The sequence below is a fragment of the Octopus sinensis genome, linkage group LG11, assembly GCF_006345805.1.
Source record: "Octopus sinensis linkage group LG11, ASM634580v1, whole genome shotgun sequence".
Lineage (NCBI taxonomy): Eukaryota > Metazoa > Mollusca > Cephalopoda > Octopoda > Octopodidae > Octopus > Octopus sinensis.
This window is the reverse complement of record NC_043007.1, coordinates 76,357,795-76,384,829: the sequence shown is the minus strand read 5'-3', so window position 1 is coordinate 76,384,829 and position 27,035 is coordinate 76,357,795. Positions and strand designations below refer to the sequence as shown.

Sequence of the window (27,035 nt, the reverse complement as noted above, 5' to 3'; positions counted from 1 at the left end):
TCGACAGAACTTGTTCCTTCACAAAACGCCATCTACCTACAACTCCATTAAGTCGGCCTTGTGGTAAGACATTGTCGAGATGCTCCTTATGACCAGGTTGAACGACACGTGAACATTTGCAAACAACTGCCGCTAAGTCCCCGAAATGTCCGTTTTTGATGTCGAATTGTAACACCTTCAAATTATCACCTTTTCCGAGCCTTGACTCATTTCCTGCACTGGCAGATGTTCAACAACGCGAATGATGTCAAAAATGGGCGCAAGGTGTATTTTGTTTTTAAACCAGCCAAATGTTATACGCTTGGATTTGAGCTTCTGGTACAATGGCAACTGCCAATGAAATATGATGGGTATACTTTGATGAATAAGCGATTTTTGTATGTCATTTGTTTGAACTATCAATTAAGGCTTGAAAAGGGAAAAAGAAAAACTAAAAAAAACTATTAATCAAGTAATTTAATTCATACTCATTTGCACTTTTTCGGATTAACCCGCTTGTATATAGTCTACTTATGATCAACTTGTAAACAGCTTCCCGTCTCGTTACCTCTACAGGCTTTCAAGAACTCACCTGCAGATTATGGCTTATTAAAAAAGCTTTCCCAGCAAAAGTCAAAAATTCCGGAAGTAAGTTGGTTTTGAATTTATCGTCTTTAATTTCGAATCCCTTTGATTTTTGGAAAAATGTATCACAATTTTCGATGATTATAAATTATATAGAACTAAATATCGTATCTCGTGTGATATTTCGTTGATATTCTCGCTCCCATTAAGATGTTATTACTAACCACTTCATATGATTGATATGTTATTGCAAAATAAATATCGTCTGTTAGAGCTATGAAACTTATAACACATTCAAGATACTGGCTTCTTTACTCCGATCTGTTTGTTTTTATTGTTTTAACATGAATTACGAATAGTTACTTATTTTCTCTTTTACCCTCACGTGATGCAATAATAAAATAGATATTGTTCGCTAATTTACAAGATTTGTCATATTTATCATCATGTCTCCATAATTTGCCTACAAACTGTTGCTATACAAATATACACACTGCAGACATTTACATTGAACATTGTAAAGGTATGTACAAATATCGTCAACGTCTGTATTTGAGTAAATGACTGACTTCGCTTATGCATCTATACTTTATTAATTAATTAGACTTTCGTCACTCCATTATGTATGGTGGCATTAGATTGACTGTAAAGTTTTATTATTTTAATCTGTCGGCTCTTACACTCAATCACAATCGTAAATCAGTAAGTTAAGAACTTTCACTCCTTTTACTTTTTGCAGGCGTTGCAGATAGGACGTTCTTTGCTGTTATATTCTCTTCTCCAAAACCTGGTAAGTTCTGTACAGTTTATTTTGTTATTTACTACATGTAGTAAAGAGGTGCAGATCTAGGCAGGTTTTTATAACACGTATTGTGTCTCCAAGTAATGTTCAGGCTCTGAGCATAAGGTCTGTTCGATCAATTTGCAAATGAGGACGCTAGTACAATTGAAATAGTAAATGTATTTGGGATTTGAAAGACAGGAACATTAATTATGATATAAAGTGGTCCATTATTAGTTACGCTCCATCGTACAATACTGGAAAAATTAAATGTGATCTTGGCTTAAAGGAAATGTATTATATAATTACTTCAAACTTAGAATCAATGAATTGTTGAAACAATTTACATTAAAGTACTCTCTAAATAAAGAAAAAAAACATTTAAATATTACAATAGTAAATAACTCCTTAATTATAATTGATTGTTCTATAATCTAATAAGCATAGTTAAAATAAAAATTTTATATTTAGAATAAACAATTTAGTAACTGGATAAATAAATGTCGTGATGTATAATTTCTATGTTCATTTTTTTTATTCTTTCGTTATCTACTGACATTATCATAAGCTTAAACACTAAACTAGCTTTCTTTAAAATATATTTCTTATTAAAGTTCTTTTTGTATGCATTCCTGTATTAGAGGTATTATCTCAGTTCACTTTGAATTTAGCCCGTTTTGGGATATCTTGATAGCAATGTGTTAGCATAAAATTTCGGATATGTTTATTTGTACCTTTTCTTTTTTTCTACATCTAAACATGGTGACACAATACATCTCGTTTTTATCGTGATTTCAATTCAACTGGCATCCTCATTTGCAAATTGACTGAATAGACCTTATGCTCAGAGCCTGAACATTGTTGGAGACACATGGTGTGTTATAAGAACCTGCCTAGATCCGAGTCTCTAAAGAAAGGAACTATTAATAGCTCGTATCTTAATACTGTGTACATTAAATGATATGTATTGCTATCTGGATGGAGTAATTCCTTTGATGATCTTACCTTAATGGAACAGTAAGCTACACACACACACACACACACACACACACACACACACACACACACACACACACACACACACACATATATATATATACATACATACATACATACATACATTAAGTATTAATACAATTTTATATTTAAGTGTGCATACATATACATTAAGTGTGTGTCCGTCCGTCCGTCCGTGTGAGTGTGTGTCTGTGTGCGTGTGTATCCGTGTGTATGTTTGCATTTTAACTTCGAACTCAAGATTTTCAGGAAATGGGAGTATTATCTTGCTGCTTTTTACGGGTAAAAAGTTAATGTGGTTTAATTCTCTATGTCTCTAACAAGTGAAATCAGTGCTGAGCACAAACACTCCATCTATTCTGCTGATCATAACGTCTCACATATAATGACACCTGGAACACATAAAACTAAATCATGAAAGCGGTAACCTCCATTAAAATAAATGCAACTGTCATGTTAGCATTTTATATTCCCTACTCGGAAAATGTCTCAGTAAAGAAATAGTTATTATGCTACAGCTTAGCTCAGCTGTAGTGTGCGAGTATGCCCTGTTGCAATGCATCGCTGCATCTACCACTTACCAGTGATTACCTACACTTAGCAGATGACACCTTCGCAACACTCAGGCGGCAACACGCAAACCCGTGGATCTGTTTAGTCATGGATCTGCTTGTGAGGGTTTTATGAGGTTGAAGTGTAAATCCATACTGTGTTCGCTATCTTTTACGACAAGCAGAGGCCCAGTGGTTAGGGCTGCGGACTCGTGGTTTCAATTCCCAGACCGGGCGTTGTGTATTTATTGTTCCACGAGGCTCCGGCAGTGGGTGGTGGCGACTCCTGTTGTACTCTTTCGCCCCAACTTTCTATCACTCTCTCTTCCTGTTTCTTGAGTAACGCTGCGATGGACTGGCGTCTCGTCCAGCTGGGGGAAACAAATAGGCCACAGAAACCGGGAAAGCGGGCCCATGAGCCTGGCTAGGCTTGAAAAGGGCGCACCCCACCCCCCAAAATAGAGGAAGTGTACGGTCTATTCTTCGGCGTGCCTACACACGGCTATACTTCATGCTAGATCTTCGCATTCATCAGGTAACTTATATTTTCCTATGTGAAAATGGTCTTCTTACCAACATCTCTTTCTATATCCAACCACTGGTAAACTTGTAGCATAATCACTGTGTGCACTATATTATATATTTGCATGTGTAGAGATATAATTGCATTGCAAAATTTACATACGACTATGGATTTTGAATATTTGCTTATGAATGTTATTCATATATATGTATATTCATATATATATATATATATATATATATATATATATATATTATATATATATTATATATATATATACATATATATATATATATTATATGGAGGTGCAATAGTAGTTAGGGCAGCGGACTCGCGGTCGTAGGATCGCAGTTTCGATTCCCAGACAGGGCGTTGTGAGTGTTTTTGAGCGAAAACACCTAAAGCTCCAGGAGGCTCCGGTAGGGGATGGTGGCGATCCCTGCTGTACTCTTTCGCCACAACTTTCTCTCATTTAAAGGCTAAAACAATGCGAAGCGCATTGTGATCAGCGATGTGTAGCAACATCTGATAGCCCGGTCGGTCACGGTGATCACGATGATATATATATATATAGCTTTTGAAGTGGTGTACAGAAATTGTATATTGAGAAAAAGGAGGCAGTCAGAATTTTGGATAATTCTTTATTAGCGCTTTCGTTCGGTAATCGAACTCATCAAGAGAAGATCAAAATGGCATTTTGATTTTGTTAGTTGGTGGTCAAGATAATGTGAGGGGAGGATGGGAAAGGGGTGGGAGAGGGATAAGAAGAGATGAGAAGGTAAGGAGTGAATAAGTGTGAGATAGGGGCGATGTGATAGAGCTACATTAAGGGATGGATAGAGAAAAGGTATGAGTGGGGTTTTAGTAATAAATACACGTATATGCGTGCGCATACATATACACGTACATTTACACAATAGATTCAGGACTTCCATACCACGATCAATGCTTAGCTTGTAAATTATGCCTAAAAGAGGCATTTCACATATCAAAACACAAATCCTCGATACTACTAAATAAATATAATAAGGTCCTAAGTACATGCAGCCACCGCTTTTTTTATGCCTTCAAATTTTATACCAAATCTAAATGCAGCCTAAATAACCACTCAGCATATATCCATAACACTCCTTAAGTAATTCCCCAAAACCCTACTTAATTTTCCTTTATCTCCAACTTAATTTTTAATCTTTAATTTTTAACTCCCCCTATCTTAATTTAAGGATCTCAGTCATTTAATACAACATATATGGACATGCAAGTGGATACATGTGTGTGTGTAAATGTGTGTGCATGTATATTTGTGTATATATGTATATGTATGTGGTTATATGTAGGTATATATATATATATATATATATATATATATATATATATATATATATATATAATATATATATATATATACATATATAGTATGTGCGTGTACGTATCTATACTTGCATATGTATATAAAAATATATATGAGTGAGTGTGTGTATGTGTATATATGTATACGTACGTACCTGTATGAGCGCATGCGTGTAACTGTGACTAATCGCATGTGCGCCTGCGCGTATGTATGTGCGTTTTCATGAATGTGTATACATGTATGCGCACGCATATGCGCGTATAAATACATTTACGGATATATATATGTGTGCGCGCGTACGTATGTCATTATACCTTCTTTCTCCTCTCTGATTCCTAACTATTACACTAACCTATACAATCACATACGTCCACTTATAGAAATTTGACATCCTTGTATTCTTCCCTTCACTTTAGATTTTATTACTAAAACCCACCCATCCCTTTTCTCTACCCATCCCTTAATGAAGCTCTATCACATCACTCCCACTCATATATCTCACACTTATTCACTCCTTACCTTCTCATCTATTCCTCCCCTTCCCCACCCCTTTCCCATCCTTCCTCATATTTTCTTGACCACCAACTAACACACCTTTTCTCACTTCTTTCACTCTTTCACTCTTTCATTATTTTCACTTTTTCTCTCTTTTGTTTTTCTCTTTTTCTCTTTTTTCTCTTTCTTCCTCTCATTTTCTTTTCCTATTTTCAATTTGACCTATCTCGTCATTCTAGTAATACACATCCCCCCCACCATCTATCCACAAATACTATCAATACATTCTCAAATTTTCATTCACAAAACAAGACCCTTTCGAATGAACAACACAGAATCCACAGCTCCATATTTTGAAATGGTTAAACATGAAATACCATTTGAACTTACATATCATGTAAAGGAAACTTTTTTTACCTCTTCTATACACCACTTTCCTCGAATAATGGAACTGTAACTACAATATCTTTATTTATTTTATATTTTATTTCTACTTTCATTCTCTTTTTTCCCTCTATATTCCCTATCTCCTCTTTTCCATAATAATTCGTTATTTCGAACTCAAATATTTACCTCTATTTAACCATCTCACATTGTCTCCGATGAAGGGATATCCATAATAACCCAGAAACAGCTGCAATGTATATATATATATATATATATATATATAAGTACGTACACACATACATACATACATACATACATACATACATACATGCATGCATACATACATACATACACACACACACATATATATTCATATATACATGCATACATATATGCACATATACATAAATATGTATATATACCTACACACACACACATATATATATACATACATAGATATACATGTGTGTGTGTGTGTGTGTATAAATATACTTACCTCTGATATTCATATTCATTATTTGAATGGTAATTAAATATCGTTAAGCATATGCCAATACATTTCTCAACAGGATCCAAAGAATATGGAGAATGTTAAGATGCTAACAGTACATACTAAATCTGATCATTTGAATGTAAGTTGATTTTAATTTCACTCCTTTAATTTCGTATATCATTTTTAATGGATCATAAATTTAGTGAATATAAATTATACAGAAATATATACGTTATTTGAAACTCCTTTGATATTCTCTCACATATTAAGAAGCTGCTGGTAACAGTTTCATGCTATGAAAATGACAATGTAGAACAAATATAGTCGAGTAAAGCTAAGAAAATTCTTCCAAGTAACTGGCTCCTTCGCTCACATCTGTTTGGTTTGTTGTTTCAATGTATATGGGGGGTCTATCTATCTATCTATCTATCTATCTATCTATCTATCTATCTATCTATCTATCTATCTATCTATCTATCTATCTATCTATCTATCTATCTATCTGTCTATCTGTCTGTCTGTCTGTCTATCTATCTATCTATCTATCTATCTATCTATCTATCTATCTATCTATCTATCTATCTACCTATCTATCTATCTATCTATCTATCTATCTATCTATCTATCTATCTATCTATCTATCTATCTATCTATCTATCTATCTATCCCCCCACACATATATATATCAGTTGAATAAAGTTAGAGCATGGTCTGGTTTTCATGTGCTCTGTTATGATACTTTAACATTAAAAAAGTATCTTGTAATGCTCATAAAGTTAAATTACCGCTTTCATACGTAGAGTAATCATCAGATTGTTTAACTGATAATTGAGTTCTTCACAACTTCAGTACCTCTTAGAACGCTTCAACAACCAGAATTTTAAGAATATGGTGTTGATCAATCGGCATGTAAGTTAAGGAAAACATAGACAGATTTTTGAAAATGCAGATATGAATTGCAAAAGCAGAAAATTTATCTACCGCATTAATTGCTCGAATTTCAAATAAATATATATAGAAAGGGTGGGGGCAGAGAATGCATTATCGGAACGCTCATGAGTCTGCAGACAACAAATCCAGAGCGCCAATGCTCACCAAATTCGATTCAGAGAATATATACAGACATATGGTTAGAAAATATTTCTAATTCTTGCAAACTATATGACTCAAGCGAGGTTGGAAGAAAGATAAAAGGAAAACGTTTTCTTAAAACGTCCAAACATGTTGTGAGCGGCAATAACAGCAATAATATAACAACCAGTTAATGATGTGGATTAAAAATATCACTAGCATATGAATATAAACAAATTACAGAAAATCGGTACGCCTGACAAACTGTGATGTTTAAGCTGCATTTGGATTGGTCGAAACCATCTAAACATTCAGGTTGTTGGAACGTTCTAAGAGGTACTAAAATTGTCAAGAGGTTAACAGTCAGTTAAACACATTTGAAATCTCATGATTACTTCTATGTATGAAAGCATTAATCTAACTCAATGAGCATTAAAAAATATATTTTAAGAATAAAATACCACAATAAAAAACGCGAAAACCAGACCGTCTTTTAACTATATTCAACTGATATATTATTGTATACACATTCGCACAATTTTTAAAACAATATATATATATATATATATATATATATATATTTATTTTATAGAAGGAGCTTCTACAGGACTAGAACTGTTTCATTCAAAAGAAATCATCAGGAAACTAGTAGACAAGAGTTGTTTTGGCATTTATACATTTAGGCAGGTTTAAATGGGTGACCACCCATTTAAACCTGCCTAAATGTATAAATGCCAAAACAACTCTTGTCTACTAGTTTCCTGATGATTTCTTTTGAATGAAACAGTTCTAGTCCTGTAGAAGCTCCTTCTATAAAATAAATTAATTTACTCTGCTATGTATTGAGTACCTTATTTACTGTGGTTAACCCCGACTCAACCCGGGACCGACATATATATATACATATAATATATATATATATATATATATATATATATATGACTGGGTGACTATATGTGTATGCGTGTGTATTTATGTATAAAGACGAACAAAATCGTACATGAGCGTGTGCGTAGTTAAGAAGATTGCTTAACTTCCACGTGGTCTATAGATGAAAAGAATGACGATATGGTATTGTGGAGAAATGTATTTGGCTAACTAAATCTTCACGCAAAAATCAATACATGGAGGTGCGAATTTATATATACATGTATATATATATATAACGGGAAGCTTTATGAAAATAGACAAATGACGAAGGCAGGTGGAAGACAAACGAACAATTGTATTAGTTTGGCGCTCAGGAAATATAAATAAAACAAGTCTTTAACGTTTCGAGCCTACGCTCTTCAACAGAAAGATACACAGAGAGAAAAAAAACACAGAAAGAAGGAGAGAAAAAAATGCGTGCAGTAGCTAACGAATCAACATGGCGATCTGATTTCGGCCAGAGGTCAAAGATCAAACATGAGACGCGAGAGCGAAATAAGGGGAGATAATAGGGTTGATAATAGGGTTGATAATAGGGTTGATAATAGGGTTGAAGGACCAGCTAATAGTGCGTAGGAGGGGTCTGGACGTGTGTATGTATAGGGTTGGTGTATGTATTAGTATGTATTAGTATGTATTAGTACGTATTAGTATGTATTAGTTGGTGTATGTATTAGTATGGCACATCATATATGATGTGATGTGTAAAGTCGTGTGGTGTAGTGAGGAGAAGAGGGGGAGGGGAGAAGAGGGGAGAGAAGGGGGAGAAGAGGGAGAAGAGGAGAGGAGGGGGAGAAGGAAGGTGAGGAGGGGGGAGGAAGGAGGAAAGAGGGAGAGGGGGAGAGAGAAGGGGAGTGAGGGAGTGAGGGAGCAGAGGGAAGGGGAAGAGAGAAGGAGGGAGGGAGAAAGAGGGAAGAAGGGAAGGGAGTAGGGGTGAAAGGATGAAGGACTGAAGAAGTAGGGGTCGGGGGGAAAGGATAGGTGAGGAGGGGGGAGGAAGGAGGAAAGAGGGAGAAGAGGAGAGGAGGGGGAGAAGGAAGGTGAGGAGGGGAAGAGGGGGGTTAGATGAGGAGGGGGAGAGTTGAGACCAAATGGCGTATAAGAGCGAAGAGAGAAGATTAATTCCTGTTCACGGCGCAAACGGGAATCCGGATGGCCTCTGTGTAAGGACAAACCGAACACAGATAGGTGTTGCAAGGAGTGACCGGTGGAGCGGAAATGGCGTGAGACCGGTGTGTCGTTCGCAAGGTGGATGTCACGAAGGTGTTCCGCGAACCGGTCAGCCAAGCGGCGTCCCGTTTGTCCGATGTACAAGGAATTGCAGAGAGAGCAAGAGATGCAATAGATAATATTGCTGGAGGTGCAGGTGAAGGAGTGGATGATGGGATAGGGTCGATGGTGGGTGCTAGTGAGGCGGGTGGTGTTGGAGAGGTAAGGGCAAGTGCGGCAACGTGGGCGGGAGCAGGGGAACGAGCCGGGTTGGGAGGTAGGGTCAGGGAAGGAGCTATGGACCAAAAGGTCTCGAAGGTTGTGGGCTCGTTTGAAAGAGGGGAGGGGTCGGTTAGGGAAGAGGTGTGAAGTGGACGGGTCAGACTGGAGATGACGGAAAGCTCGAAGAATGGTGCGTTGGAGACGTAGGGTCGTGGGGTGGTAAGTGAGGGGAAAAGGGAGGCGGGAGACTACAGGGCGGGTTCGGGGAGAGAGAGCAGATACACGGTCCACGGACCGTGCTCTGGCAAGGGCGGTGTGGATAGTGGTGAGGGGGTATCCACGTAGGGTGAAGTGGTGAGCCATACGTTGAGACTGAGTCTCAAAGTCATGGTCGTCACTACAGAGCCTACGTAGACGGAGGAATTGGGAATAGGGGATGGAAAGCTTGGTGTGTTCTGGGTGGGAGGAAGAGAAGTTGAGGTATGAGTGTGAGTCTGTGTGTTTGTAGTGAATGGAGGTGGTAAGAGTAGAGTGAAGAATGCTAACCGAAATGTCGAGGAAGGAGACAGAGGTGTTGGAGATAGTGGAAGTGAAGTGGAGGGCTGGATGGAAAGATTGGACGAAAGAGAGGAAGGAATCTAGATGTTCGCGGGAGAGTGAGGTGGCACCGATAATGTCGTCGATGTAACGACCATATAGTTCAGGAGTGGGACCAGTGAAATTAGAGAATATTTGGGCCTCAACATAGCCAACGAACAGGTTCGCATAGTTGGGGCCCATTCGCGTTCCCATGGCCACTCCCGAGACCTGATGGTAGAACTCGCCCGCGAACGAGAAGCAGTTCAGAGTAAGGACAAGTTCGGCCAGACGAATGAGTGTGGAGGTGTCAGGTACAGGGTTAGAGCGGAGGTCAAGAAAGTGTCGAAGGGCCTGCAGTCCTTCGTGGTGAGGGATAACAGTATAGTTATTTCCATAGTAAAAAGGATTTTGGAGGAGCCGGGAGGAAAGGAGAAAGAGTTGAAAAGCCGGAGAACATGGTTGGTATCGTGGATGTGGGAGGGAAGAGATGCCACTAGGGGGGCAAGGACACGGTCGAGGTATTTAGAGATGAGCTCCGTGGGGCAGTTACAGGCGGAGACGATGGGGCGGCCAGGGTTGTTGGGTTTGTGGATTTTGGGGAGGAAGTAAATGGTGGGGGTACGTGGGGTTCGCACAATTAGGTTGGATGCGGTGCGGGGGAGACGGGAGGACGAGATGAGATCGTGGACAGTAGAGGATACCGTCTGTTGGTAGCTACGTGTGGGGTCAGAGGGCAGAGGGGAATAGAAGGAGGTGTCATTGAGTTGGCGGAAAGCCTCGGCCCTATAGAGGTCCGCGCGCCACACCACTACAGCTCCACCCTTGTCAGCCGGTTTGATGATAATGTCAGCGCGCTGTTGGAGGGAAGGAAGAGCCAAGAGCTCAGCCGGGGAGATGTTGAGGCGGCGTTGGCGCCTGGAGAAGTTGAACCGCTCCAATGCACGCTGACAAGCGCCCGCGAAAAGATCGACTGCTAGGATCTGGCCAGGGGCAGGCGTCCACGGGGATGGTCGGCGGCCCAGGCCAGTGAAGCAGTCCTCTTCGTTGGGTGTGGGTGGCGAGTCGTGGTAATGCGCACCCAACCGGACACACACACACACACACACATATATATATATATATATATATATATATATATATATATATATATATATATATATATATATATATATATATATATATATATATATATATATATATACATGTATATATATGATATATATATATATATATATATATATCATATATATATGTCGGTCCGGGTTGAGTCGGGGTTAACCACAGTAAATAAGGTACTCAATACATAGCAGAGTAAATTAATTTATTTTATAGAAGGAGCTTCTACAGGACTAGAACTGTTTCATTCAAAAGAATCATCAGGAAACTAGTAGACAAGAGTTGTTTTGGCATTTATACATTTAGGCAGGTTTAAATGGGTGGTCACCCATTTAAACCTGCCTAAATGTATAAATGCCAAAACAACTCTTGTCTACTAGCTTCCTGATGATTTCTTTTGAATGAAACAGTTCTAGTCCTGTAGAAGCTCCTTCTATAAAATAAATAATATATATATATATATATATATATATGGTTTTAAAAATTGTGCGAATGTGTATACAATAATATATCAGTTGAATATAGTTAAAAGACGGTCTGGTTTTCGCGTTTTTTATTGTGGTATTTTATTCTTAAAAATATATTTTTTAATGCTCATTGAGTTAGATTAATGCTTTCATACATAGAAGTAATCATGAGATTTCAAATGTGTTTAACTGACTGTTAACCTCTTGACAATTTTAGTACCTCTTAGAACGCTCCAACAACCTGAATGTTTAGAAGATGGTTTCGACCAATCCAAATGCAGCTTAAACATCACAGTTTGTCAGGCGTACCGATTTTCTGTAATTTGTTTATATTCATATGCTAGTGATATTTTTAATCCACATCATTAACTGGTTGTTATATTATTGCTGTTATTGCCGCTCACAACATGTTTGGACGTTTTAAGAAAACGTTTTATATATATATATATATATATATATATATATATTGATAAAAATGGTAAGACAACAAAAGAAAGAAAGAGACCTCAATATTATGAAAATAGAGGAATTTATCTGTAAATGTAATATGTGACAATTATTCGGTATATATGTATAAATGTTATTTTAAAGTTGGAAAGCAATTGAAAGAATAATTACAGAAGTAATACATAAAACAAGATTTATGATTTAAAGTTAAATGTATTATAAACTTGTTCTGAATGGCAATTAGATATTGGCTGAGAGCCAATTCAACCTATTATGTAGATTTAGGAATAGTTAGGCAATATAAGGCAGTGAGCTGCCAGAATCGTTAGCACTCCGAGCAAAACACTGATCGCAATTTCGTCGTCTCACGCTCTGAGTTACTATTTAGCCGAGGACGAAGTTGCCTTTGATTCTTTGGAACTGGATAAATTAAGTACCAGTTATGCACTGAGGTCTGTGTAATAGACTTAATCACTTTTTCGAAATTGCTCTACTTGTGTCAAAATTTGAAGTCATTATTTTAAAGAGGACAAAAAGCTTAGCCACATTTCGTCTGCCTTTACACTTTTGAGTTCCAATTTTGCCGAGGTCAGCTGACACATTCTTCATTTCGGGGTCGTTAAATTCGAACCAGTGATGTATTGGGGTAGATATAATCCTCATCTTCCTCTGAAAACCCTTGGTCTTGTATCACAATTTGGAACCGTTATTACAAAAGTTTATCTCTGTTGGTGAACTACCGCAACTGCTGCATTAGATAAGAGGGATATTTACTTGATGGAAACAAATATCTGATTACGGAATTTCTACATGTCACAAATTTAACGCTAGAAAAATGAATGGTGCCCCAACAACAAAAAATATGCGAGTAAATACGTTTTTCGAAAGAGTATATCCCCAGTAAATTAGAGTACTGAAGTGGGCTAAGTCGTGTTTATTCCTTAGAGAATATTCAATGCCACATCCGCAGCAGCGTGCTACCAGTGTTACTCGAATATTTGTGAAAGAATAACTATGCAATTTAGTTCATATTCTTATGCGATTGTACGTATTGTTTCACTTGTATCTATAACGTCAGTTATGATCTACCTGAAAACAAAAAGGTATTTTCTTTCTCATCAGAATAAAAATATTATGGAAGATGTTAAGAAGGTAACAGAACGTCCTAAGTCTGACGTCTTGAAGGTTGGTCGTTTTTTCATTTCTCTCATTCAATTTCGTATATTATTCTTTCAATGTATCATAATTTAGAAAGATTGTGAATTGATGGTAAAATTTTCATAAAGATTATATTGCGATAATTGCCTGTAGCGAGCTTACAAAATCTATAAACGCCAAACACAGAAGTTGTACTTCGTTTCTGTTTGAAGTTCTTCTAAATTCTGGGTCAAATATATGAATGCTACACTTCTCATTAATATATATATATATATATATATATTATATATATATATATATATATATATATATATATATATATATATACTGGTTCGTTCACTCACACCTGTTTCTTTTGATTGCTTTAATGCTTAATTATCTTCTCTTTTGTCATCATTTGAGGCAATTATGAGATTGATATTATTGATTTCCATTATTCTTGCCTACAAAACTTTGCTGCTTGCACACACCACACACACATATATACCTATATATATAGCAACACACACACACAAGCACACACACACGTATATATATATATATGCATGTATATATATATATATATATAATATATATACATATATATATATATATATAATATATATACATATATATATATATATATATATATATATATATATATATATATATATATATATATATATATATATATATCAACAATCAAGGAACGGCCATAATAGGCCATTCACCCACTAGAAATAACAGCCAAAGCTTCAACCGCAAATAAAAATCAATTCCGTAAACAGGAGAAAATTTAAAAAACATTTACCCTGTAATTTCTTATACGATGCACCGTTTCATCTGCTGTTTAATGGTAAACTAACCTGATTAAATTAAATCAAGCCAATCTTCCATAGGCCCTCAGATTCTTCAGATATTACCTTGGCAGGGTCGGAAATGCCTCGTGAAAATATCTGTTCCGACTTGGGCTATTTCTTACTGAAGAATCTGAGGGCCTATGGAAGATTGGCTTGATTTAATTTAATCAGGTTAGTTTACCATTAAACAGCAGATGAAACGGTGCATCGTATAAGAAATTACAGGGTAAATGTTTTTTAAATTTTCTCCTGTTTACGGAATTGATTTTTATTTGCGGTTGAAGCTTTGGCTGTTATTTCTAGTGGGTGAATGGCCTATTATGGCCGTTCCTTGATTGTTGATGTTGAACTTAAAAATGGTCTATGACTATTTAATTTTTTCCCACTAGGCCGCTGGTGGCAAAAGAATTCTACAAAATTTTTTTTTTTGCCACCCTATATTGATTAATTATGAATTTTCTGGTTAATTCCGTAATGGAATCGACGGCTTATATTTATTTGCTGCCGATAAATTTGGCGCGAGTGCGATGATTTGAAAATTTTAGGTCAGATATTACCTTGGCAGGGTCGGAAATGCCTCGTGAAAATATCTGTTCCGACTTGGGCTATTTCTTACTGAAGAATCTGAGGGCCTATGGAAGATTGGCTTGATTTAATTAATCAGGTTAGTTTACCATTAAACAGCAGATGAAACGGTGCATCGTATAAGAAATTACAGGGTAAATGTTTTTAAAATTTTCTCCTGTTTACGGAATTGATTTTTATTTGCGGTTGAAGCTTTGGCTGTTATTTCTAGTGGGTGAATGGCCTATTATGGCCGTTCCTTGATTGTTGATGTTGAACTTAAAAATGGTCTATGACTATTTAATTTTTTCCCACTAGGCCGCTGGTGGCAAAAAAATTCTACAAAATTTTTTTTTTTTTTTGCCACCCTATATTGATTAATATATATATATATATATATATTATATATATATATATAATATATATATAGGTGAGAAAGTTGGTGTGTGAAAGCACGTGGTTGGATATATAGAAAATAGTAAAAAGTGAAAAAGCTACAGAAGGGTTGTTTTATAAGGTTAAAGAATATATTTTAGAATGATACCCTTTAGTGAGCATATTGAGAAATGCGCAAAGCAACTACTACCACAATTTTTAATCTTTCCATTTTATCAATGTGCTATTGGAACACCAACACAAATTAGATTAAACAAGGAAACATTCTTCATTGAAAAATATAAACCCAAACTTAACCACTCTAACATTCTTATACAGAGAAACTCACCCCATTAGATAAAGGGAAAAGAAATATAAAGCGATTATCTTCCTTATACCGGAAGAAATCGCTCATTACCTCCCCCTACCTGGAACTCTTCTTTGCATTTCATAACGAAGACATAACGCGATGTAGGTAAAAACACTTGAGAAATTTGAAAAGTTAACACGAAACCGGTAATTTCTTCAAAAACTATGTTACTGTATGAAAAAATTCTTCCAACATAATGACTCAAATATATTCTTTAACCTTATAAAACAAGCCTTCTGTAGTTTTTTCACTTTTTACTATTTTCTATATATATATATATATATATATATATATATATATATATATTATATATCGACAGGTGAATGAACTATCCTATGTTTACCGTCAACATGGAAAATTTGATGAACCGATACCAGGATAGCAAATTCACATCAGAAACACGGTTGAAGCGACCCGTCCAAGGGTAGAAACTCCGGGTTCATGTGCAGAAATTTGTGTGTTATATATGAATAAATAAATAAATGGAGTTGAACGAAGATGTTAACAAAATTCCTTTACTCTCGACATATGTTTCGAAGACAACATGGTTTTATTCCAAAGGAATAAACGGTGCAAGATGCAATCTTCTCATCAGGAAAGAAAGGGAGCCTCTCTCAACAACAAGACAAAACAATAATTGAAAGGCTCCCTTTCTTTCCTGATGAGGAGATTGCATCTTGTACCGTTTATTCCTTTGGAATAAAACCATGTTGTCTTCGAAATATATGTCGAGAGTAAAGGAATGTTGTTAACATCTTCGTTCAACTCCATTTATTTATTTATTTATTCATATATATATATATATATATATATATATATATATATATATATATATATATGAGAGTTATTGTTATCTAGATGGCCCAAAGAATGGCAGGTAACGCTAAGTATGTACTATGGATAGACCGTAGTTAAACTTTTGGTTCGACAGTGTCACGTGTAAGGAGTCTAATGTGGGTCTTGTATTAGCATGCATATATATATTAGACAAAATGAGATTATAAAGCCAAGGCTATGAGGAGTTTTCAGGACATTTATAAGGAATAAGATTTAGATACTGTCTTACAGCTGTTTCTGGGATATTATAAATATCCCTTCATAAGACATGATGTAAGATGGTTAAATAGAGGTAAATATTTGAGTTCGAAATAACGAATTATTATGGAAAAAGAGGAAATAGGGAATATAGATGGAAATAAGAGAATGAAAGTAGAAATAAAATATAAAATAGATAAAGATATTGTAGTTACAGTTCCATTATTCAAGGAATGTGACGCATAGAAGTGGTAAAAATATTTCCTGTACACGTTATGTAAGTTCCAATAGTAGTTCATGTTTAGCCATTGCAAATTAATGAGCAGCGAATTCTGTGTTTTTCATTCGAAAGGGTCTTGTTGCGTGAATGAAAATTTGAGAATGTATTGATAGTATTTGTGGATAGATCTGCGGAGAAGTATATATGATTAGAATGAGGAGACACGTCAAAGGGAAAGCAGGAAGAGAAAATTAGAGGAAGAAAGAGAAAAAGAAAGAAAAAAGAAAAAATGGAAAAAAGAGGGGATAAGTGAAAGGAGTGAAAAATTGAAGAATGGGTTAAAGAAGTGAGAAAAGGTGTGTTAGTTGGTGGTCAAAATAATGTGAGGGGTGGATGGAACATGGGTGGGTGAGGGATAGAAAGAAATGAGAAGGTAAAAAGGGAATAAGTGTGAGGTATATGAGTAAGGGTGATGTGATAGAGCTGCATTAAGGGATGGGTAGAGAAAAGTATGGGTGGGTTTTAGTAGTAAAATTTAAAGGATTCAAAGACTATGGAGAATGTTAAAATGTCAAAAGAACGTCCTAAATCTGATCTTTTGAATATAAGTTGCTTTTAATTTCACTACTTTAATTTTGTGTATCATTCTTTTAATGGAACATAAATTTAGTGAATGTAAATTATACAGAAACATATACGTTATTTGATACTGCTTTAATAACCTCTCTTATATTAAGAAGCTGTTAGTAACCATTTCATGCGATGGAAATGACACCGTAGAACAAATATAGTCTAGAAGATTTAATGAACTTCTTCCAAGTAACTGACTCCTTCGCTTACATCTGATTGGCTTGTTGTTTAAAGAAGAATTACTAATAATTATTTTTTAAATTTTCTCTTTTGCCATCATTGGAGGCGATTAGAAGACTGTTATTGTTACTGTATATGGTTTGCTATGTCTACCATATTTTTACTGACTAAAAATCGTTTCTATATGTCTATACAGATCTGTGTCAGTTAGAAAGACGAAAGTGAAAAACTCCGAACTCTAGAATCAAATCTTGTGCTCAATCGTTTGTTCAACATTTATAATCTATCCAGAAACTTTTGTAGATGTTTTTGACAAAGAGTAGTAAGAAGTGTAACGATAATAATTTTGTTTAATGTATGTGTAATTTCATGTAGAAAAAGAACAACAGGTCCCATGAAATTCTGTTTTCTGTGAGTTGACTTTCAGTAATTATGAAAGATAAACGGATTCTAAACACTTCATAAATATTTTCTCACTTATAAATGTACCAATGTATACTGGACTATGTATATGTATATATATATATGTATATGTATATATATATATGTATATATATATATAACGGGAAGCTTTATGAAAATAGACAAAAGACGAAGGCAGGTGGAAAACAAACGAACAATTGTATTAGTATGGCGCTCAGGAAATATAAATAAAACAAGTCTTTAACGTTTCGAGCCTACGCTCTTCAACAGAAAGATACACAGGGAGAAAAAAACACAGAAAGAAGGAGAGAAAAAAATGCGTGCAGTAGCTAACGATCAACATGGCGATCTGATTTCGGCCAGAGGTCAAAGATCAAACATGAGACGCGAGAGCGAAATAAGGGGAGATAATAGGGTGATAATAGGGTTGATAATAGGGTTGAAGGACCAGCTAATAGTGCGTAGGAGGGGTCTGGACGTGTGTATGTATAGGGTTGGTGTATGTATTAGTATGTATAAGGGTGTGTGTGTGTGTGTGTGTGTGTATGAGCGAGTATTAGTGCGTAGGATTGGTCTGGACGTGCGTAAGTATGGGGTTGGTGTATGTATTAGTATGTATTAGTATGTATTAGTACGTATTAGTATGTATAAGTGTGTGTGTGTGTGTGTATGAGAGAGTATAAGTGCGTATGAGGGGTCTGGACGTGTGTATGTATAGGGTTGGCGTATGTATTAGTATGTATTAGTATGGCACATCATATATGATGTGATGTGTAAAGTCGTGTAGTGTAGTGAGGAGAAGAGGGGGAGGGGGAGAAGAGGGGGGAGAGAAGGGGAGGGGAAGAAGAGGGGGAGGAGAGGGTGGAAGAGGAGAGGATGGGGGAGAGAGAGAGGAGGGGGAGTAAGGAGGAAAGAGGGAGAGGGGGAGAGAGAAGGGGAGTGAGGGAGTGAGGGAGCAGAGGGAAGGGGAAGAGGGAAGGAGGGAGGGAGAAAGAGGGAAGAAGGGAAGGGGAGTAGGGGTGAAAGGATGAAGGACTGAAGAAGTAGGGGTCGGGGGAAAGGATAGGTACGGAGGGGGGGAGAGTTGAGACCAAATGGCGTATAAGAGCGAAGAGAGAAGATTAATTCCTGTTCACGGCGCAAACGGGAATCCGGATGGCCTCTGTGTAAGGACAAACCGAACACAGATAGGTGTTGCAAGGAGTGACCGGTGGAGCGGAAATGGCGTGAGACCGGTGTGTCGTTCGCAAGGTGGATGTCACGAAGGTGTTCCGCGAACCGGTCAGCCAAGCGGCGTCCCGTTTGTCCGATGTACAAGGAATTGCAGAGAGAGCAAGAGATGCAATAGATAATATTGCTGGAGGTGCAGGTGAAGGAGTGGATGATGGGATAGGGTCGATGGTGGGTGCTAGTGAGGCGGGTGGTGTTGGAGAGGTAGGGGCAAGTGCGGCAACGTGGGCGGGAGCAGGGGAACGAGCCGGGTTGGGAGGTAGGGTCAGGGAAGGAGCTATGGACCAAAAGGTCTCGAAGGTTGTGGGCTCGTTTGAAAGAGGGGAGGGGTCGGTTAGGGAGAGGTGTGAAGTGGACGGGTCAGACTGGAGATGACGGAAAGCTCGAAGAATGGTGCGTTGGAGACGTAGGGTCGTGGGGTGGTAAGTGAGGGGAAAAGGGAGGCGGGAGACTACAGGGCGAGTTCGGGGAGAGAGAGCAGATACACGGTCCACGGACCGTGCTCTGGCAAGGGCGGTGTGGATAGTGGTGAGGGGGTATCCACGTAGGGTGAAGTGGTGAGCCATACGTTGAGACTGAGTCTCAAAGTCATGGTCGTCACTACAGAGCCTACGTAGACGGAGGAATTGGGAATAGGGGATGGAAAGCTTGGTGTGTTCTGGGTGGGAGGAAGAGAAGTTGAGGTATGAGTGTGAGTCTGTGTGTTTGTAGTGAATGGAGGTGGTAAGAGTAGAGTGAAGAATGCTAACCGAAATGTCGAGGAAGGAGACAGAGGTGTTGGAGATAGTGGAAGTGAAGTGGAGGCTGGATGGAAAGATTGGACGAAAGAGAGGAAGGAATCTAGATGTTCGCGGGAGAGTGAGGTGGCACCGATAATGTCGTCGATGTAACGACCATATAGTTCAGGAGTGGGACCAGTGAAATTAGAGAATATTTGGGCCTCAACATAGCCAACGAACAGGTTCGCATAGTTGGGGCCCATTCGCGTTCCCATGGCCACTCCCGAGACCTGATGGTAGAACTCGCCCGCGAACGAGAAGCAGTTCAGAGTAAGGACAAGTTCGGCCAGACGAATGAGTGTGGAGGTGTCAGGTACAGGGTTAGAGCGGAGGTCAAGAAAGTGTCGAAGGGCCTGCAGTCCTTCGTGGTGAGGGATAACAGTATAGTTATTTCCATAGTAAAAAGGATTTTGGAGGAGCCGGGAGGAAAGGAGAAAGAGTTGAAAAGCCGGAGAACATGGTTGGTATCGTGGATGTGGGAGGGAAGAGATGCCACTAGGGGGGCAAGGACACGGTCGAGGTATTTAGAGATGAGCTCCGTGGGGCAGTTACAGGCGGAGACGATGGGGCGGCCAGGGTTGTTGGTTTTGTGGATTTTGGGGAGGAAGTAAATGGTGGGGGTACGTGGGGTTCGCACAATTAGGTTGGATGCGGTGCGGGGGAGACGGGAGGACGAGATGAGGTCGTGGACAGTAGAGGATACCGTCTGTTGGTAGCTACGTGTGGGGTTAGAGGGCAGAGGGGAATAGAAGGAGGTGTCATTGAGTTGGTGGAAAGCCTCGGCCCTATAGAGGTCCGCGCGCCACACCACTACAGCTCCACCCTTGTCAGCCGGTTTGATGATAATGTCAGCGCGCTGTTGGAGGGAAGGAAGAGCCAAGAGCTCAGCCGGGGAGATGTTGAGGCGGCGTTGGCGCCTGGAGAAGTTGAACCGCTCCAATGCACGCTGACAAGCGCCCGCGAAAAGATCCACTGCTAGGATCTGGCCAGGGGCAGGCGGCCCAGGCCAGTGAAGCAGTCCTCTTCGTTGGGTGTGGGTGGCGAGTCGTGGTAATGCGCACCCAACCGGACACGGCGCACAAAGCTGTGGACATCAACTCGCGTCTGGAATTCCTTACAGGATGGAGTGAGGGGGATGAAACGCAGACCCCTGCCAAGGACGGAGCGTTCAGCCGCAGAGAGGGGAAGATCGGGGGGAATGGTAACAACAGACGGAAGTGGAGAAGGGGTGGGTGGAATAGAAGTAGGAGGGTGGTAGGTATCGTGGAGGTCTGAGGGGGGAGGGATTGGGGAGGTGTGTGGGGGGTGGTTGGGCGGGGCAGTTAGGTTAGGTGTAGGTGGATGGAGCCTATCGGGAGGGGAGAAGGGGTTGTAGGGAGGGGCAGTGGGGTTAGGTGTGGGTGGATGGAGCCTATCGGGAGGGGAGAAGGGTGGTGGAGGAGTTGGGGTAGTGGCGTCGGGTAGAGTGGAATGGAAGAGTGATTGGAGTTTACGAAGTTTGGTATCAGAAAGAAATTGATGGAAGAGGTGATTCAAATGGATAATGAAGCGTAGCGTGTTTGGAGCATAGAGAGGCGGCAGAGAGGAGAAGAAGGTGGAGAAAGCAGGAGGAAGAAGGCGGTTGATGGCATGTAGTTTGGAGAGATTGGAGCGAATGGTGGCCCGCATAAGGCGGTAAGATGTGGTGCGGAGTATGGGTAAGATGGAAGAATCCGAGTGGAGAGCAGGGTGGAAGTGGAGGCGGAAACCTTTAGGGATGAGTCGGTGATGTAGGCAGCGGCTTAGGAAAGAGACATGGCTAGAGAAGCGGTTTTTTTAAAAAAGAAGTAGAGAGAGATTAACGGACGGCTTAAGGCAATATACAGGAAGCGAACGGAGATGATCCTTCAAACGGTGATGGAGGGTGAGGAGGTAGGACCTAGGATCCGGCATGATGGGATAGCGGAAAAAAAACGTTCGAAAAAACAAAAAAAAACAAAAAACAAAAATTATCGTATGAAAAAAATAGAAAAAAAGGGATAGCGAAAAAAGGGGAAAAAACAAACGTTCAAAAAAACAAAAAAATAATAATCGTATGAAAAAACTAGATAAGTAAGCGATAGGGGCAGAAAAGACGGGGCAAACGGAAAAGGGAAAGAAAGAAGGGAAGCAGAGAGAGGGGGAGGCAAAAAAAGGGGGGTGCAGGCAGAGGAAACGGAGTATGGACATCCAGAGAGGGAAGAAAGACGGAAAGGAGAACAAAAATGCAGGAAAATGTGGAAAGCATGAAAGGAATGTAAAAAAAAGTGGTAATATAAGAGAAAATAAAAATACAACAAATGGGACAGTTTATGCGAACAAGTTCAAGGTTGAAAGTTCAAGGTGAGAAATGTGTAGACGTCGTGGTATATTTTTTAAGGATTTCACATCAATGCAAAGTCACTTTGATCCGCGAAAGAGAGGTGCAGCCAATGGTAAGTATCCAAGAGGTAAAGAAAATCCAAGGTAGAGGTAAGTGTTGATAGTGGTATTGGTAGAATATAGGATGAAAGTGAGACCACGTGAGCGCATAATATATAACGGGAAGATTTATGAAAATAGACAAAAGACGAAGGCAGGTGGAAAACAAACGAACAATTGTATTAGTATGGCGCTCAGGAAATATAAATAAAACAAGTCTTTAACGTTTCGAGCCTACGCTCTTCAACAGAAAGATACACAGAGAGAAAAAAAAACACAGAAAGAAGGAGAGAAAAAAAAATGCGTGCAGTAGCTAACGAATCAACATGGCGATCTGATTTCGGCCAGAGGTCAAAGATCAAACATGAGACGCGAGAGCGAAATAAGGGGAGATAATAGGGTTGAAGGACCAGCTAATAGTGCGTAGGAGGAGTCTGGACGTGTGTATGTATAGGGTTGGTGTATGTATTAGTATGTATAAGGGTGTGTGTGTGTGTGTGTGTGTGTATGAGAGAGTATTGGTGCGTAATATATATATATATATGTATATACATATATTTAATATAAATATATATATTTATACTGTAAAATTAGATTTAATCCTAAATCTAATTTTTCCCTGTAAGTTTGGATTTATTCCCTAATATTATTATTATACATACACACACACATATATATATATATATATATATATATATATATACAGACACAAACACACACACACATACATATATTTATAATAACCCATATAAGTGTATATATACATATATATTGTGTTTCAAATTTGCATGAATATGTATAGAATAGTATTTCAGTTGAATAAAGTTAAAATGTGGTCTGGTTTTCACTTTTTTTATTTTGGTATTTTAATATTGAACATTTTTTAATGCTCATTGAGTTACGCTTTCATACATAGAGGTAATCATGAGATTTTAAATGTGTTTAACTGACAGCTTTATTCAACTGATATATATATGTATCACACAGACATATATATATGTATATGTATATATATATATATACATACACACACACACACACAAACACACACACACACACACACACACACACACACACACACACACACCCACACACACACACATATATATATATATATATATTGAAGTTGGACAGCAATTGAAAGAATAATTGCCGAAGTAATACATAAAACAAGATTCTCGATTTAAATTGAAATGTATTATAAACTTGCTTAGAAAGGCACATAGATATTGGGTAGAAAGCTAATTCAACCCATTATGTAGATTTATGAATAGTCAAGAAATATAAGTCAGTGAACTGCCAGAACTTTTAGCACTGCGAGTGCTATTGAGTGCTATTTCGTCCGTCTTTATGCTTTGAGAATGTTTCGCCGAGGATGACTTTGCCTTTCATTCTTTGATACTGGATAAATTAAGTACCAGCTGTGCACTGGCTCGATATAATCGACTTTATCACTGTCCCGAAATTGCGTCAAAATTTGAAGCCATTATTCTAATGGTGATGGTGGCGAGATTTCAGAATCGTTTGTGCGCCGGACAAAAAGCTTAGCCCCATTTCGTCTGCTTTTACGTTTAGAGTTCCAATTCTGCCGCGCTCATGTCACACATTCATCCTGTCGAATATTTCTAAATGACACACAAATTTAACGCTAGGAAAACGAATGGCGCCCTAACAACAAAAAATATGCGAGCAAATTCGTTTTTCGAAAGAGTATATCTCCAGTAAATTTGAGTACTGAAGTGGGCTAAGTTGTGTTTATTTCTTAGAGAATATTCAATGCCACATCCGCAGCAGCGTGCTACCAGTGTTACTCGACTATTTGTGAAAGAATAACTATGCAATTTAGTGCCTATTCTTTAGCGATTGTACGTATTGTTTCACTTGTATCTATAACGCCAGTTATGATCCACCTGAAAACAAAAAGGTATTTTCTTTCTCATCAGATTAAACATATTATGGAGAAGGTAACTGAACTTCCTAAGTCTGCCGTCTTGAAGGTTGGTCGTTTTTTCATTTCTCTGTTTCAATTTCGTATATTATTCTTTCAATGTATCATAATTTAGAAAGATTGTGAATTGATGGTAAAATCTTCATAAAGATTATATTGCGATAATTGCCTGTAGCGAGCTAACAAAATCTATAAACGCCAAATACAGAAGTTGTACTTCGTTTCTGTTTGAAGTTCTTCTAAATTATGGGTCAAATATATGAATGCTACACTATATATATTTCCATAATATTTAATACCTACAAAATTTTGCTACACACACACATACACACACACACACACACTTGTATCTATAACCTCAGTTATGATCCACCTTGAAACAAAAAGGTATTTTCTTTCTCATCAGGATTCAAAGATTATGGAGGATGTTAAGACGCTAACAGAACGTCTTAAATCTGACGTCTTGGAGGTTGGTCGCTTTTTCATTTCTCTCCTTCAATTTCGTATATTATTCTTTGCGTCAAAATTTGAAGCCATTATTCTAAAGGTGATGGTGGCGAGATTACAGAATCGTTTGTGCGCAGGACAAAAAGCTTAGCCACATTTCGTCTGCTTTTATGTTTAGAGTTCCAATTCTGCCGCGCTCATGTCACACATTCATCCTGTCGGGGTTGATAAATTCGAACCAGTGATGTACTGGGTGGATGTAATCCACATCCTCCACTGAAAACCGCTGATCTTGTATCACAATTTGAAACCGTTATTACAAAAGTTCATCTCTGTTGGTGAACTACCGCAACTGCTGCATTAGATGAGAGGGGTATTTACTTGATAGAAATAAAATTCTGATTAAAGAATATTTCTAAATGACACACAAATTTAACGCTAGGAAAACGATGGCGCCCTAACAACACAAAATATTCGAGTAAATTCGTTTTTCGAAAGAGTATATCTCCAGTAAATTTGAGTACTGAAGTGGGCTAAGTCGTGTTTATTCCTTAGAGAATATTCAATGCCACATCCGAAACAGCGTGCTACCAGTGTTACTCGACTATTTGTGAAAGAAAAACTATGCAATTTAGTGCCTATTCTTTAGCGATTGTACGTATTGTTTCACTTGTATCTATAACGTCAGTTATGATCTACCTGAAAACAAAAAGGTATTTTCTTTCTCATCAGAATAAAAATATTATGGAAGATGTTAAGAAGGTAACAGAACGTCCTAAGTCTGACGTCTTGAAGGTTGGTCGTTTTTTCATTTCTCTCATTCAATTTCGTATATTATTCTTTCAATGTATCATAATTTAGAAAGATTGTGAATTGATGGTAAAATTTTCATAAAGATTATATTGCGATAATTGCCTGTAGCGAGCTAACAAAATCTATAAACGCCAAATACAGAAGTTGTACTTTGTTTCTGTTTGAAGTTCTTCTAAATTATGGGTCAAATATATGAATGCTACACTTCTCATTAATATATATATATATATATTTCCATAATATTTAATACCTACAAAATTTTGCTACACACACACACACATACACACACACACTTGTATCTATAACCTCAGTTATGATCCACCTGGAAACAAAAAGGTATTTTCTTTCTCATCAGGATTCAAAGATTATTGAGGATGTTAAGACGCTAACAGAACGTCTTAAATCTGACGTCTTGGAGGTTGGTCGTTTTTTCATTTCTCTTCTTCAATTTCGTATATTATTCTTTTAAGGTATCATAATTTTGAGAGATTATGAATTGATGGTCGCATCCGTATGTTTCGACGAATGAGTGCTTAAAGGAGAGAACTTAAAGTTAAAGAGAGTAGTAGAAAGAAAGAAAGACAGAAAGGAAGAAGGAAAGAAAGAAAGAAGGAAAGAAAGAAAAGACTAAGAAACTGCATGTATTTGCGATGGATGCGTAATTGTAAGATCAGTCAAGATATGAATTTGAGTATGAAGTCGCAATGGGAATATTAATAACTTTGTTTTTGTTTCGGATTACGTAAGTGTGTCTGTTGATTGCGGGATATAGCTCATCTTTTGCTTTTTTTCTTCAACTCAAATTGTTTGGATGCATTGTGACACATTGTATGCTATGCAGATCGATCAATGACTTGCCCAAGATGTTAAGCTGTAGAGATTTTAGTGATTGCATCAACTTATCCTTATAACTAAGGAGTGGTCTTCCTTTGCTGCGATATCCCCCCCACTTATTGACCATGCCGGAGAAGTTTCAGAATGCGGTCATTTTTCATTCGAACATTATGTCTTACCCATCTGCACTGAATTCTCATGAGCATGATGTGAATACTGGAGATGTCCCATTCTTCTAAAATTTTTGACATGGGATATTCTATCTTGCCTTTATAAGTTGCACATGCTGCGCTAACAACAAGTGGATGATTTCAAGTTTCTTTATATGTCTGTAGTAGGCAGTCCACGCTTCTGTCCCATACAAAAGTGTGATGAAAATACAAGATTTGTATGCACATATTTTCGTTTTGAGACTGATATCGTGTTCATCCCACAAACAATGGTTAAGTCTCCCAAAAGCACTTGTAGCCTTAGCTATACCAACATTGATTTCGTCCTCAAGAGTACTCTTAAAGTTTACAGTATATCCAAGATATTTAAATCACCTG

At 37.9% G+C, this 27,035-nt stretch overlaps 1 protein-coding gene across 1 annotated transcript in view; it reads left to right on the top strand.

Annotated features, from left to right (window-relative positions):
* LOC118765250 overlaps positions 1-27,035 on the top strand; it is a 56,874-nt gene that overhangs the window by 173 nt on the left and 29,666 nt on the right. The window contains exons 2-9 of the mRNA XM_036506998.1: positions 532-627; positions 1,304-1,354; positions 6,239-6,301; positions 13,326-13,388; positions 24,389-24,442; positions 24,800-24,862; positions 25,573-25,635; positions 26,009-26,071. Coding sequence (XP_036362891.1) covers positions 532-627; positions 1,304-1,354; positions 6,239-6,301; positions 13,326-13,388; positions 24,389-24,442; positions 24,800-24,862; positions 25,573-25,635; positions 26,009-26,071 — 516 coding nt within the window. The remainder of the gene's footprint in view (positions 1-531; positions 628-1,303; positions 1,355-6,238; positions 6,302-13,325; positions 13,389-24,388; positions 24,443-24,799; positions 24,863-25,572; positions 25,636-26,008; positions 26,072-27,035) is intronic.